The sequence below is a fragment of the Aptenodytes forsteri genome, unplaced genomic scaffold (assembly GCF_000699145.1).
Source record: "Aptenodytes forsteri isolate BGI_AS27 unplaced genomic scaffold, ASM69914v1 Scaffold94, whole genome shotgun sequence".
Classification (NCBI taxonomy): Eukaryota; Metazoa; Chordata; class Aves; order Sphenisciformes; family Spheniscidae; genus Aptenodytes; species Aptenodytes forsteri.
Window position 1 is genome coordinate 8,782,508 of NW_008795017.1, and position 16,342 is coordinate 8,798,849.

The window sequence follows — 16,342 nt, forward strand, 5'->3', positions numbered from 1 at the left end:
TTATGAAATGAAGGCCATAGAGTGTAAGACATGTTTAAAGATGAAGGGAATATTGTTTAGGCTTTCCTTTTAGTTTACTCTTCAAGATGAAGTTACATATCTTTCTTTTTCCTCTGTGTTCAGATAATGAAGAGTTCTGTTGATTTTGGCTTTTCTTTGGCAGTCATAGTTTGCATAGATGAGTGGTGGACAAACCCTGACAGGTATTCCCTTCTTTAAAGTGAAACACTTTAAAGTGCAATATTAGTAAGCGTACTAACAATATGGAATCTAGACAGAAAAAGATTAAATGACTGGAAAGACAGACTACCCTATATGCAAGGATATAAGCTGCAAACTGTCCTACAGTTGATGAGTACTTGCAAAGGATCTTGTTGTCAAAAAGCCTGTTTCATAACAAATGAAAGGCTTGTGATAGAAGACCAAAAGTTATAGCTATGCACAGGGAAAACTACAATTGTCACAGGAAAAGAGCAGAAGAAATCCAAGGCTATCGCTTGTATCCTGGCCATACCAGATTTCTAAGATCAAATCTGTGGATAATCTTTGGAAGCAGCCACGTAGCTCAGTAAATATGGTGATGCCATTGCCTGTTGTAGTGGGTTGACTCTGGCCAGCAGCTGAGCACCCACACAGCTGCTCACTCCCTTCCCCCTCCCAGCAGGAAGGGTGAGAAAACAGGAAGAGCAAAAGCAAGAAAACTCATGGGTCAAGATAAAGACAGCTTAATAAGTGAAGGAAACAGGAAAAATACAAGTGATATAAAGGCAACCACTCACTGCCTTCCACAAGCAGACGGATGCCCAACCAGTCTCCAAGCAACAGCCACCTTGGAAGACAACCCCCCACCTTCTTTGTTCGCTACATCACTTCTATTGCTGAGCACAATGTTATATGGTATGGAATATCTCTTTGGCCAATTTGGGTCAGCTGTCCCAGCTGTGTCACTTCCCAATTCCTTGCCCATCCCTCGCTGCGAAGGGTGGGGTGTGTCAGAGTGAGAAAAAGTCAAAGCCTTGATGCTGTGCAATCACTGTTCAGCAGCAGCCAGAACATTGGTGTGTTATTAACACTGTTTTAGCCACAAATACAAAACACAGCACCGTATGGCTGCTATGAAGATAGTTACCTCCATCCCAGCCAGAGCGAGCACACCTGTAAGAGGCCAACAGGCTTTGCGTTATGCTAATGACACGGGCCTCAGGATGTGTCAGGGTTTGTCTGGAGTTGTCTTGGACTGTCTGGAGGTGTATTACAGCTTGTTTAGGCATAACATAAACATCTAATGACCATGAGACTATTGCCTACTTGGTTTTAGCAAAGTACAGCTGTGGGATGTAATGATCTATACATATATAAAAGCTACAGGTATATATATAAAGCATATAAAGTGTATACACACACACATTTATAGCTAATAGCAATAACAAGTCATTATTCTGCATAGGGTGAATTATCTATGACTGTAAACAAAATGACCCTAGAACAAAACGCGATGTGGAGGAGTACAGGATGGCAGTAGGAGCCTTGACTGTATGGACACAGGGTGATACCAAGGCTCAGGGCTGTAGGAGCTCATTAGTCAGTCCTAACCCATTGTGGGCCATCAGGGCTCCTTCTCCCCCATATGCTCACTTTTGCAGCCTGTTTGAACGGAATTGTGTGGTCAAACGTGCAGGTATGCTGGTGGGACAGACAGCTGGGAGTGACTGAGGCTCTGGGGATGAGGTGGCCAGACCTGCTGGGAGCCTGGGCCATCTGCCCGGCCTGGCTGTGACCTTGGGTAGAGTGCCAGGAGAGCCTGCCAGCCCCTTGAAGGGGCCCTGCTATGCTCCCCATCACCTCCCTGCCACCCCAGAGGAGGAACGGGGACCACCACAACAGAGGTGGGTCACAGCCTGCAGGTGTAGGCACCTGCACCATAGCACAGACAAGGACTGATGATGAGGACAGAGCTGACATGCAGCTGCCGAGCGGAGGTGGGGGCCCCCAGCAAGGTTCCTCGCAGGTCTCACACACAGCTCTGCCTACAGCAGCCTGACCCCGGGGTGCATGGCTGCACCATGCCAGAGGTGGCCTGGAGCACCCTGGGAGGGGGAAGAAGTGGCAGAGCTTCTTGGTGCTCTTGGGGCCCCGACAGTAACAAACCAGCGAGAACTCAAGAACCCCACTCTGTAACTTGGATAAAACAAATTGGTAACATGCCCAGTGTTGCAGAAGGAAGCAGACCCCACCAGGCTGATTCGGTAATAGGCTTAACCCTGAGCAGTTGTGCAGGACATAACGAAAAGGCACCTGGAATACTTTGTCAGTAGGAATGCTGTCACACCCTGCCCATATTGAGCTCCAGCCTTTCTCCAGTGCTTCAGAGGCACATTCATGAAGTAACTATACAGAAGCCATGTTATACACACAGAAAATATTATTTCCTTGCAGGTGGCCAAAGACATGCTGAATAATAAGATTACTATAGCATAAAACAGTGCAAAAAAAACAGGGCTAGCAGGGATCCTGTCTCCTTTCACCCTCCTTTTTGGTTCAGTCAAACTACTTAAGCTCCCTGTATGATAGGAAGACATTTTGTTATCCTACTTTTTATTTTATTGTGTTCAGATGTTCCTGGAAACCTGTGTGTGAGACTGGCCATGCAGTTTTTCTGCAGAGTGAGGGTAGAGTATTGTGAAGAGTATCCTCATAATCAGTCCAGCTTCCCATCGGTAAGGGCAATAGGGAAGATTGCTTTGGACTCCACAGCTATTCACTGCACAGTCTTAGCTCATTCCCTATTCAAAGCAGGGATGGCTGCAGCCCTCACGTAACTGTGGGGAGAGGAAAAATCTTCTTCTGCATCACATTATGTACCTATGTCATGGGGCTGAGGAGAGGGAAGTATGCACTCTCCACTTCCCCTGGCACCACATGTTCTCTCCATGCCTCCACAGCTGGTGCAGAGAGACAGGAATACAAATGGGATACGCTACACCTTGCAGACAGCGCATGAGCTTTCAGCACTGCAGTACAGTAATGGGAGCTGGAGACAGCAGGGGAAATGAAACAAAAAACCTGGATCTGCAAAGACTGCAGGCAACTTGGAAAAGGAACTATTAGGCAATTATAATTCCTATACTCTGTTCTAAATGAATACATACGGGGCAGGAACAGAATGGGGATGAAATGATTCAGAACCATATACCTAAATCTAAATACCTCCCAGGCTGCGATTTATGTCACTTAACTTTGGCAAGCCAAAAAAGGAAAGAGTTATACATCTAATATACCTATTTTCTCTTTCCAGACAGCAGACAGAGAGAAGAATCTTGACAGGCACCTATTTTTTTTTTCCCGGCTATAAGAGTATCCTATGCAACTGCTTGTTGCTTGGCTAAATTTAGGTGATGTGATTCCTACCCTTACTGACTTCCCTTTACAACCTCAACGGTTTGAACTGTGGTACTTTCAAATGGAAATTCTTGAGTTTAAAAATAAAAAAAAAAGCAGCAGCAAAGAAATATTATCACATGTTTTCAGCCTGGGAATAGAATTGTTTGTATAATCATTGAGGCAGTCAAATTTGTATTCTGCTTCCTACACACAAGGATTTTGTTTCCATCTACAGGTACCCCACATTCTGCTGTGTAAAGAAAGCAAGACCTTCTCAATCCTCTTTCTTTTTTTATATGCATGTTCAAAGCTCATATTTCACATATCTCTCCCTTTTCAAACAGAAATTTCACTCCACTGCGATATGGAGTATCACTTAGATATACGTGTACATGAAGGCGTAAAAGAAAAGGTTTACACACTATGACATACACAATTAAAAAAGCTGTCAAAGGCATAAATATGATCCGGATTAATAACCTTGTTTTGAAGCCAAATTTTAAGTTTCTACGATCCTCCAATGAAACTACTGGAATGATTTATAAAAATCATAAATAATGTTTGAAGTGGAACAACTGCATCTTAACTCATTCTCTTACCTGCTTATGAACTACTCATTTATTTGTGAATATTTTTTTTTTAAATAACACCATTAGAATATACTGGGGAAAAAAATAAAACCTTGAGAAAGTTATAAGAAACAAGTCTCTATAATGTAAATGAACTGGTAGCATTACCTTCAGGTGTTTCTACTGATTATGACTACATTAACGTTCAGTGTTATGTTACAAATAAAATAATTAAGATCTGAATGGTGCAAAACAGAGAGAGAAATATAAATTATTCCAAAGAACTCTATCCTAAAAAAACATCTCCAGCACAGCATTGCCACTTCAGCCTACAAAGAACCCTCTAGCTGAACAAATTAAGAACAGGAGCAGTGAGAAGCACATGCAGATCAACTTGTTTCCTGTGCTTCTTATTTCATCACAAGCAGCTTCACTGCCAGTTTCTGTTCCCTCTCTCCCCTCAGTTTCTTTAACTGTACCTCCTTCTGCGAGAAAAGAGGTGTATGAAGAAATAAATGTGAGGTGCTGATTTGTCTCTATTTTCTTCTGCCAAAGGTAGACATGAAGAGCTTTGAGAACATTGAGAAGATTGGGGATTGAATCACAAAGGAAGATGATAGGGAAGTTTCACACCAGTAGAAAAGTACGTGAAAAACAAGAATATGAACAGAGTGATGAATAGTTTGGGGCAAGGGACCTTAGAAAAAAGAGTAATCCATACTGCTTGTAAAGCTGACAGTTACTAGGAGATTTTCCGAGCTAAGCATACAAGGCATATATCAGTAAGGAGGGCTGAAAAGATATCCTTACATCTTTCTCTATGTTGCAGTATTCCCTGTGCTCCTCTGTCTTATAAGAACTAACTCTCTCCAGGCTAGTACCAGAATCATTATTTCTCATCTACCAAGTAACACTCTCTAGATGTGCTAACATCCAGGGGTAGCATCCTTATGCAGTGACAACTTCTCACATCTTCACTACTGAAAGATGACTCCTCCTTTACACTTGATCCCCAGAGAGCTTGCCTTTGCATAGACGTTAGATGTTTCAGTACTTCAAAAGACTACTCTGACATTAGCAGAAGTGTCACATTGTGGCAGAGCTATTTTTGTACTGCCTACATTAGGATTGTCTTCTGGCATCAGTAGGAGACCTGACAAAGAGCTGCCAGTTGCTGAACGAAACTGTATTAGGGTAAAATAGCAAAATAAAGTATGTTAGGGTAAAGTGATACATGAAAGCTAGGGTGCACTGTAAGAAAACAATTAATCTGTATCAGGTGCTCTTTAAGAACTAAAATTCTAAAAGAAATTATTCAAAATGGTATGCAAATGTGTACGACAAAGGATGTATATGAGTAGCACGAATAGGCACAGATGAAGTAAGAATGACTAAGGTGCAGGAAGAGTTGCTAAAGTCAAGAAACAAGTATCAGCACAGACAAAATCTAAAAATGTGTGGAAGTAAAAAGTGAACAATGGGAAGTATTGCTTAAATACTTAGTAATAGGTCAGGTAAAAATGCTGACATTCTTTATGCCAACAGTATCAGCAAGAAGGTCCATTGTGACCATGTATCTACCAATTAATTTATGTACAGAGATGATGGCATAGGACAGAATAGGAAATGAATAGTTTAAATATTTGGAGAAGCAATTGAACTTAGAGTCAGCAAGGACTCAAGAAATTAACCCTGTCGTGGTTTAACCCCAGCCGGCAACTAAGCTCCGCGCAGCCGCTCGCTCACTCCCCCCACAGTGGGAAGGGGGAGAGAATCAGAAGGGTAAAAGTGAGAAAACTCATGGGTTGAGATAAAGACAGTTTAATAGGTAAAGCAAAAGCCACGCATGCAAGCAAAGCAAAACAAGGCATTCATTCACTACTTCCCATCAGCAGGCAGGTGTTCAGCCATCTCCTGGAAAGCAGGGCTCCATCACGCGTAACAGTTACTTGGGAAGATAAACGCCATCACTCCAAACGTCCCCCCCTTCCTTCTTCTTCCCCCAGCTTTACATGCTAAGCATGACGTCATATGGTATGGAATATCCCTTTGCTCAGTTGGGGTCAGTTGTTCCAGCTGTGTCCCCTCCCAGCTTCTTGTGCACCCCCAGCCTACTCACTGGTGGGGTGGTGTGAGAAGCAGAAAAGGCCTTGACTCAATGTAAGCACTGCTCAGCAGTAACGAAAACACTTCTATATTACCAACACTGTTTCCAGCACAAATCCAAAGCATCGCCCCATACTAGCCACTATGAAGAAAATTAACTTTATCCAAGCCAAAACCAGCACAACCCATAAGTAAACAAGGGATTATCTGAAATAATCTCTGAGCCAGTAGTGATTATCTTCAGGTACTCCTGAAGAATGGAGGAGACACTCTACAGAAGTGGAGAAGTGCAGAAACAGGAAAAAGCTCTGAGGAATTACAGATCCACTCCCTAATGTCAATTTCAGAAGTATGATAAGAAAAGAATAATTTTGTGAAATGATAGTATTAAGGTGATAGAAAGCATTCAAAATGGATTTTCAAGAAGCCTAATTCAAAGGCCTTGCCCTAAGCACTGTGGATGTCAGTCTGTGTCCTCTGGCTGCCCAGAGGCAGAGAGCGCTCTCCAGCCTTCTTTTGCTATACACTTTAGTTGCACTCCAGCCTCACAGTCCTGGTCTCAAAAAATGGTTTGCAATAAAAGGGATTCTCACTGACTAGTACATCTCCTGTTCTGATGATCAGTAATTAAAATAATGCTCTGGCCAGACCTTTCCAGTTGTACCACAGGCTGCACACCTGACAAAACCTGTAAAACATTGTCCAAGCAAAAAGTTTACTCGCTTCTCATACGATCTGTATAGAGTTTACTCTGTATCTCACCAAGAACACAAAACATGTAAATTTATCATGGCTGGGGGGTGTCAGACCAACTTTATCCAAGCCAAAACCAGCACAACCCATAAGTAAACAAGGGATTATCTGAAATAATCTCTGAGCCAGTAGTGATTATCTTCAGGTACTCCTGAAGAATGGAGGAGACACTCTACAGAAGTGGAGAAGTGCAGAAACAGGAAAAAGCTCTGAGGAATTACAGATCCACTCCCTAATGTCAATTTCAGAAGTATGATAAGAAAAGAATAATTTTGTGAAATGATAGTATTAAGGTGATAGAAAGCATTCAAAATGGATTTTCAAGAAGCCTAATTCAAAGGCCTTGCCCTAAGCACTGTGGATGTCAGTCTGTGTCCTCTGGCTGCCCAGAGGCAGAGAGCGCTCTCCAGCCTTCTTTTGCTATACACTTTAGTTGCACTCCAGCCTCACAGTCCTGGTCTCAAAAAATGGTTTGCAATAAAAGGGATTCTCACTGACTAGTACATCTCCTGTTCTGATGATCAGTAATTAAAATAATGCTCTGGCCAGACCTTTCCAGTTGTACCACAGGCTGCACACCTGACAAAACCTGTAAAACATTGTCCAAGCAAAAAGTTTACTCGCTTCTCATACGATCTGTATAGAGTTTACTCTGTATCTCACCAAGAACACAAAACATGTAAATTTATCATGGCTGTTGTTTCTCAGACCCTTCCCTGGAACCGCCAGTTATATAAACACCAGATGGACTATTTCATTTACAGAATTCACTATTGTGATAGATAACGGAGAAGACCAATGCAAGTACTCAGTATATAATAAAATATTGCTGCAGACAGGTCACACCACCGTGAAGACACTGTCAGGACGCATGCTACTGCACATACTGCATTTGAAAAAAACAGACTAGAACCCTATGACTAATAAAACCTGCTTGCATCTATAGCCACTTTTTATTGTCTTATTCACCTATATCCTTGGAGTGGCTTTTATTCAGTGGATTTCTTTAGAAAGCAAAAGAATTGGGCTTAGTAACTATGAACTGGAATTGCTCTAAAAATATTACCATACACTTCTTTTTGCTATTCGCACAGAAGGAATTATGAAATTTCATTAATAATTTACATTGCTTTCTTAGAATTATCAAATAGTAATACCATGTAAATAATGTAAATCACTAAATAGAGAATAGAGAATACTTATAAAGAATGCATCATAAGCAAAAATGGTCGATTTTGTCAGAGACATTGCTTAAGCAATTGAATATTTAAAAAGGATTAACGTAATAAATGAACTATTGTGATCAAATGTGATTCCAAGTAACTTTTGAAGACAAGAAAAATAAATTCAATTTATAATCTGTTTTGACCAAAGTTTTATGTTGAAATCCAATACAAATTCTACACAATATAATCTGAAGAACTAAGCAACAATTAACCTAGAGTACAAAGTATAAATTAAGGACATGCTACTAAATCATCATTTATAAAAGAAGTTACAGTCTGAAGACATCTAAAGAAAAAAAGATTAAAAACCTGTACAGGCAATTCTTCCAGGACAGCTGTGCTCTTATGTTTTCATCATCGATTTCTACCATTTCAAAAAGACTGAAATATATTTTCAATATTGTACATTATCGAGTTCCCTATTTAACTTTATGATTCATTCCAGAATCTTCAATAGTTTTCAGCTGTTCTTTCTTGGTATAATAATAATGTGCTGTCCAAATAATAATTTTCTGTTTCTCCAGAGATTATTTAATACTTCTGCTTGTAATAGCAAATGCTATTTATGAATTTACAGGAATAACTTAAAACAGCATAAACACCTTTATACTTCTAGGGAGAAAGATGAAATAATATGACCTTAAATAAATCAACTCCTAGACAACTTAGAGAGGTAAAAATACTGTCTCCCAATAAGCCTCTATAAGTCACACTTCACTAGCTACAGGATTTCCACATGCCTACTTCAAAATCAACAAATACTAATTTCAAGCACATTTTACTTACAAAAATGTAAAAATGAAATATTTGGTCATATCTAAAGCTCTGTGAAATGACCAGAAAGGATAAATATTTTGCCTTAAAAAGTCTTTAAAATAATAAATGCAATCTGATTTTCTACTACTCTCTGTTCTACAATAACACTGCAAGTCTTGAAAACTTCTTGATACTTTTGATCGACCAGACAACCTCTCCCTGCTCTTTCCTTTCTCCTTTTCCTCCCCATACACATGCGTTTTATATATTGTATCTTAAATGTGAATTATTTTCTGCCCTTGGAAAATTAGAAATAATTTTTCAGTAGCATAGACAAGAAAATATGCAGAAAGTAACATACATTTTGAAGTGTCAAATCACTGATGTAAGTTGATATTGCTCTCAGCCAGTCAGCACTCTCCTGGGCTGTATAAAACTGAAGTATCCCAGTACTAACTCCATCGAGTGCCAGCACTTCAAATGCATTAGATCTGCAGTAAGAAGAAATATATCCGTAAAGGAAGATACGTCAATTTTCTGAAACTGCCCAATATTTCTCAGTGTTCAAGTGATTTTTACACTTTTTGACAAGTTTTGAGTCTTAACTTTACAAATCAAAAGAAAGGCAACAAAAAAGAAGGATAATAATGGGCAGTACCAGGAGCAACACATACAATAAGTACTTTCTCTGTACCAGCATATATATGTGCTGATCATTTACTTCCCTTGAGTATAAATATTATGTTCATAATTACTGAACTTAAGGTAGTGTATTCAGGAAGTATGCATTAGATCTTTTTGAACAAACATAAACATTTTTTAAACCAAAATGACTATTTTCTTTACTGCATTTTGGTTTCATTTACTAGGAATGTATTAAGTTGCAAAGAACTGCCTTCCCTAGCTTTAATTTCTTGCATTCCTATACTTTTCTACATAACATTCTAAGCAATGCTTCCTTTAAGCTCTTTTATTACACAGGAATTAGAAAAATGTACTTAGAAGTTTCTTTAAATAATTTTTGAATGTAGGGCCCTTTCTTAAAACAGCACTGACACATGCTACCGTGCAATTGCATTTTATTCATTTTTTATGCATCTTGTATGTGTTTATAGCAACTTTATTCTGCAAATGCCAATGGTTTCCTTACTATCTGCAGTAAAGCACTGTGTATGTACCTCTGAAATCCCCCACATTTGGATGCTGGTGGGATATGCTTTTTTAACTATGAGATCTTTCAATAGGAACAACAAAAGTTCATTAAATAGTGGCATGGAAGTACACTGGTCTAAATTTAAAACATGTGACATGCAATAGTTTCAGCAACTAAACTTCAGAAAGCTATGTAGATTATTTAAGTGCCCATGAGTGTCATGAGAGTTAGGTTTTAGTCATACACTATTGTGAAAGACAATTATAATTATCTGAATGATTGTGCATATGTTTGCTTTGTATATAATTTGGAGAGTATCACTGCTACCTTCTACATTTAAAAATTAGATATTTATACTCATATGCTATATTGCTTTCTTTTTGGTACTAACCTAGAAGAAAGCAAACTACTGAATCAAGAATACTGCTCCACGAAGTTACTGGGCTTTCCTGGGATTTTCTGCTCTAAGGTGAAGTCCTCTACTGCTTAATTTATGATATATGTCAACATGAGCATTCAAAATGACACACAGAGGTTAATAGGAAGTTATTCATTCATGACTTACTGAAAAAGTTATTAACCTAACATTTGCCATTTGTAGGGAGTTTGATGGTGAGCATGAATACTGAACTCTATATACTTGCTAAAAAAGGTAATATAAAATACCCATCACACACAATATTAACAAGACAAAGTATCCTAACAGATATATATACATTAACTGATATGCTTTACTGTTAAAAGAGTTGTAAAGCATTATATTTGCTGGTCACAAAAATAACATTCTTGGTCTGAACGCTTAAATATATATCGGCTGATTCCCTTGTTTTCCTTTCATGATTGAATTATCATGGTAACTACTAAAACCTGATGGCAATGGCACAATTCTGTGTCACTTTCATTTCAGTAAATCTGTTTCATCTCTTCAGGAAGAAAGAAAAGGTCAAAACAAATCCTTTTATTGTCTTCAAGTAAACAGAGTGAAATAATCACCTCTCAAGCATACTGTTCCTTTTACCTAAAGCTCTGACAAAGATCCCAACAGCGCTGTAATGGAATGACTTATGGTATGATCTCTTCAACATCCCACTGAGACAGTGAAAATCTGTCATCCCCTATGCATTGATACACAGTGGAACATTGATACACAGTGGAGCATGAAAACAGACTTAATTTGGTGCCGTGAAGAGAAGCCATTCACAATGCCTAACTTAAGATATCAAATTCAAACATCAAAGCTAAGATGCTAGAATCCTTACACAGACAGAGAGGACAATCCAGAGCATTTAACAGAGCCTAGAAATCGTATGTGCTCTCCACTGAATCCACAGGGTGCCTAGATACTAACTCAGCTTCAGTAGATGCATAAAGGCATGCAGTGTGAATGCCTTATCCAAGTGGCACGAAGTTATACAAGTGGCTGATGAAAGATCACAGAAGGGAACTCCTTGGCTAACAACTAATGCAACCAACACAGGCAATCAAGATTAAAAAATAACAAGTTTTATTATAAAAATTAACCAATCTTTTATCATTTGAAACATGGCGCTGGCAATAGTGCAGATTACACTAAAACCCCTGTTGTCCTTTACCTTATTAAAATATGGTGATCAGTTATAAAAGACAGTTAACAAGATTCAAACAAATGCATCTAGAGATCTGAACACTTCACTGACAGGCTATTTGCATAGAATCAAATAGGGTGTGAGGGATCCTACAAGTCCTCTAGGCCAGCCTCCTCACTAACTGGTTTAAGATACAAATCTCTTTTCCACAGGAAGACCAAAACTGGACACAGTATTTTAGATGCAGGTATTTCAGATGTGGCCTCAGGAATGCAAAGTAGAGGAGAATAATCACTTCCCTTGACCTGCTGACTATGTTTTTACTAATGCAGCCCCATGTGTGGTTACCCTTCATCACTGAAAGTGTGTACAGCTGACTCATGCTCAATGTGGTGTCCACCAAGATCCCCAAGCCCTTTCCTGCAGAGCTGTTCCCTTGCCCCTGCATACTGACACGAGGACATCCTTCCCCAGGAGCTCTGTCTGGTTCAAGGCTTCTGATGTGCCGGAGGTGGTCACACTGCCTGGCACAGGGGACTGAGACCTTTGGGGCACCACTGTCCCCACTGTGCTGACTCAGACAGAAAGCTAGTTTTACCAGAAAGTGTATTAAATGAAATAGGAAAAGAAAGAGCCAGGGTTTTTCAAAGTTTACAGATGCCAGCCACGAAGTCTGTGCTAGTAATAGAGTGATTTTGCTCTCAACCTTACTCAACTTTACTACGATTATTTCTTGCCTTTAGTTACAATAGTTTTCCTCTACAGATCTCATAATATATTGTTACATGTATCACACTGTGGTCTGAAAAGCACAGTGTATATAAGGCTACAAGTAAAAACAAATATCCAAACTAAAAATAAAGGCTTAATAAAATGAATGCTGAGGCTTTTGTTTTTATTGAAACAATCAATGCAAGCACCAAGACAGCACTGGAATTCAGGAGAAAATAACTTCTAGAGACTTAAATACCATGCCTTTCTCCATTTCCTCAAAACACAGAAAAGAAAAAAATAGAAAGATGGAACTGAGCACCTATTCCTGTTAGCTGACAAGCTTTTGTTTTTGTTTTAATTGAAACAATCAATGCAAGCACCAAGACAGCACTGGAATTCAGGAGAAAATAACTTCTAGAGACTTAAATACCATGCCTTTCTCCATTTCCTCAAAACACAGAAAAGAAAAAAATAGAGAGATGGAACTGAGCACCTATTCCTGTTAGCTGACAAGGATGAGCTTTCCATTTAATACCAAATAGTAAGTTTGAGAGGTCTTAAGATGCTATGAAGTCATCTCATCGCCACAAAATACAATGACATGTCTTGGCTTTTTTTTTCTCTGAGGCTGCAAGCCCATTTTAAAACACAGTTAGAGGAAATTCCCATCTCTTCTACTCCTGCTGTTACTGTACTGACTATTGCAACTAGAACCAGAAATGAACGTTTGCTTTTCCTAAATTCTAGAAATTTGGGCCAAATTACCCTCACATTATTTTCAGATTTGTCTCCCAACCTGTAACTTTGTTTCCTGCAAGCATTTCCACTAAGGAGCATGAGGCACTGTTTTCTATACTCAGCCTCTTTCTATCTCACTTTCATGGTGAAATGATGAATGGACCTGCATTCCTAGTCTCTTTTGGCTTTTGTTTACTGCATTAATTTATTTTAATAAAATAAACACTGTCTTTGTGAGAATGGCAGTCAGAATAACAGATTGGCATTGGTAGACTTAAATTGTTTTCCTGACATTGACACTTTTAAACAATTAATATTAATTAATATTAATAAAGCACATTTTGCTGTACGAGCAGTTAGCTACTATAGAGGTGTTAAATCCAAAGACTTTTCTAAGACAAAATGTATTTTTAGTGTTAGTTGAAACGGGAAAAGCTGAATTTTTACTTTATTGGAGGCTAAGAATTTCAGCAAAATACATTTTAAGATTTTCAGTATCTGTGGCATGTGAAACCATCTTTCCATTAGAGTTACCTCAATGTTTTATTGTATTTCCTTAATAAAAACCTAGATGCTTATCTGACAGCAGCTGGTTTACCTGAAGTTTACTACCATGCTGATACAGACAAACAGATTTGATCAGCTTTGCATCTTCCCAGGTCCTAAATCAGTCTTTCTTCCTGTTTGTATGATTTTTGATGTCTGACTTGAGTTTTTATTGCCTTTCTTACAGCATTTTCTAGTGGCTTGCTTACAGTACTATATGGCCCTCTTGCTAGAATTTCTATTTAGCCTGAAGTTTTGTGGACTATGGGTGGATCTGAATGGAAATTCCCAAAAAAAGAATTATCTGAATTACTCAATCTCTTTGAAATTCTGTGTTAAAAATAATGGGATTTTGTATTGTAAATGACATATAGCCTCATATTTTAAAAAATGTTCAAATTTGCTTATATAATTGGACTATTAACAGAAACTATGTAGTTAAAAATATATCAAAGTATCAAACGTGAACTTGGATTGCATTTCATGTTTGTTTTTTTTGTGAACATTTTGCTTCCAGTATTGTAACTTTGGTAACTTTGGTATTCAACTTGGATTAATGAAGTAAGATAACTGAAGACATTATGCTTCTACAGGTATTTTCTTAACTGCTGTGGCAGTAGAAGCAGCTGTATTCTATTAGATTTGTAATAACTTGTGCAGAAGAAAAGGATAGTGGGAGAGGGGACAGTTTTAGCATTCATGAGACCTCTTATCCTGTTCCCCATGAAGTCACACAAATAGTTACACTGGCACTGCTGAGGAGAAAGAACAAGAGTAATATCGCCAGCTGAAAGAGAAAAGAGAGTAGGATGCAGTTGTGAGGTATTTGGCTTTGCTGCAGACAGAAAAATCTGAGGAATTACAGTCTCAGCATGCTTTATTTGTACGGAAGAAAGAGGTGGAGGAGTCTTGCAGGGTTATATGCAGTATCAGTGTACTACTGTCCTCTCTTGAGTGCAGAATGTGTAGCAGAACCAGTCACTGTGGTGGGCTGGAGAACAGAGTGTATATATACTTATTAATATGTGTTTTATAATTCCAGCACAATTATCAGTTAGTGGTAATTCAAGTGAGATGGATTTCACCCCATTCAAGCATATAAAATTCTGTTGCCCAAGTATATGGATGACAGGCAGTAGACACAAGCTGGAACATGGCAAATTTCAGTTCAACATTAGATTTTTGTTTTGGTTTTTTCCCCACAAAGGTGATCAAATACTGGCACAGGTTGCCCAGCGAGGTTGTAGAATCTCCACCCTGGGAAGTGTTCAGGAATTGGCAAGAGATGGCCCTGAGCCATATGATCTCATTAGACATGCTTTGAGCAGGGAGCTGGACTAGGTGACTTCCAGGATCCCTTCCAGCCTGAATTATTCAATGATTCTGTAAGTGAGTCATGCTAAACTCAGGAACTATTTTGTTTTATCATAAGCAAGTGCACAAGATAGGTGAGCTGGATCATTCTCTGGAGATGCTTATTTCTCTCCATTGACTCCAAGGTGAGTCCAGGGATTTAGCACATTCGTAGGTGAATGACTATTAGATGTCTACAGTCAGGTGAGATGAATCTCATCCATTAAACTCCAATCCCACAAAGATTTTAAGCATGTGAATGGTCCCACAGAATTTAGGTGGAATGTCATTTTGCCTTAAGTTATTGACATGCAGATGTCTTTTTAGATTCAGAGCATAAGTCACATGTTAATTCTACTCAGGAAGTACAAGAAAACAGTAGAAAATATAAATTAGCAAATCAAACAAGATTGGTTTCACCATCTTACTGAATGCATTAGCAAAATAATTATTATTAAAGTTCAAAACCCTTCAGCTGTATTTTCAAAAAGTCTTAATGCAAGTATTTACAATTTATTTTAATCACTAGGATAATAAAGATGCATGTTGTTTTCTAATTGCTCCTTAAGAACAATGGAAGTGTGCGGGAGAGGTTAAAATTTTAACTAATAACACACCCAACTGTGTTTCACAGTATCCCTTGTAGGAAGACTGGATTTATCTTAATGATGTCTTCAGAGCTGATTTGATATGTCAATGGCTTCAATCACCGATATAATACATAAGTGTCTCTAGGAATTTTTTGACACATAAGTTGGCTAACAAAATCTATATGTGGATAATAATTATTGGACTGCCTGCCACTGTAATGCCAGTTCAGCTTCAGGTTCAAGCTCTGTAAGTCTTTTGACATGAGGAGAGTCTCTAGCTCACGACAACAAATCTCTGTCATGACTACAGAGATCATCAGTGTCATAGTTAAATTATATACAAAAGATTACTTTTTCAAGATGTTGAATTCTCCGCATGACTTAAATATCCAGTTTATACTGCCTGTGAAATTCAGACACGTTTGTTAGGGAAAAATAGGTGTCCATGTTCTTGACTTACACTTAGTAATGTGGTGGATTTCTTTGAAATCTAAATACTCTGCTTTCAGAAGAAAGAGCAATACAACTTTACTATTATTATTATTATTATTATAACACAATGCAAATCAGTTTTTTTCCCATAATACTCTGAAAACAGCGAAAAAGCTAAGTAATGACTTCAACATATTCAGCTTGCTCCAGAATTTTTTCTTTTTTTTTTGTGTCAAAGTTTGTTGGAAGCAAGCAGGTCTGCTGCTCAAACTCAAGGCTATTTATCCTGTCATTTATTGAAGACATCTGGGATTACAGTCTTGCTGAGCTAATCCTGGTGGATTAGAATTTAGTATTTTGTCAGCAAGCAGAAGAAAAGACAAAATAAGTCTCAACTTCTCCAGAAACAAACAAAAAGTAGTAATTCTTTGACCTCAGTGGTAATATTAATATGAACAAT

At 38.5% G+C, this 16,342-nt stretch overlaps 1 protein-coding gene across 1 annotated transcript in view; it reads right to left on the reverse strand.

Moving 5' to 3' along the window:
- Positions 1–16,342, reverse strand: part of SNTG2 (syntrophin gamma 2) — a 193,381-nt gene that overhangs the window by 67,555 nt on the left and 109,484 nt on the right. The window contains exon 10 of the mRNA XM_009275630.1: positions 9,153–9,282. Within this exon, the coding sequence (XP_009273905.1) occupies positions 9,153–9,282 (130 nt within the window). The remainder of the gene's footprint in view (positions 1–9,152; positions 9,283–16,342) is intronic.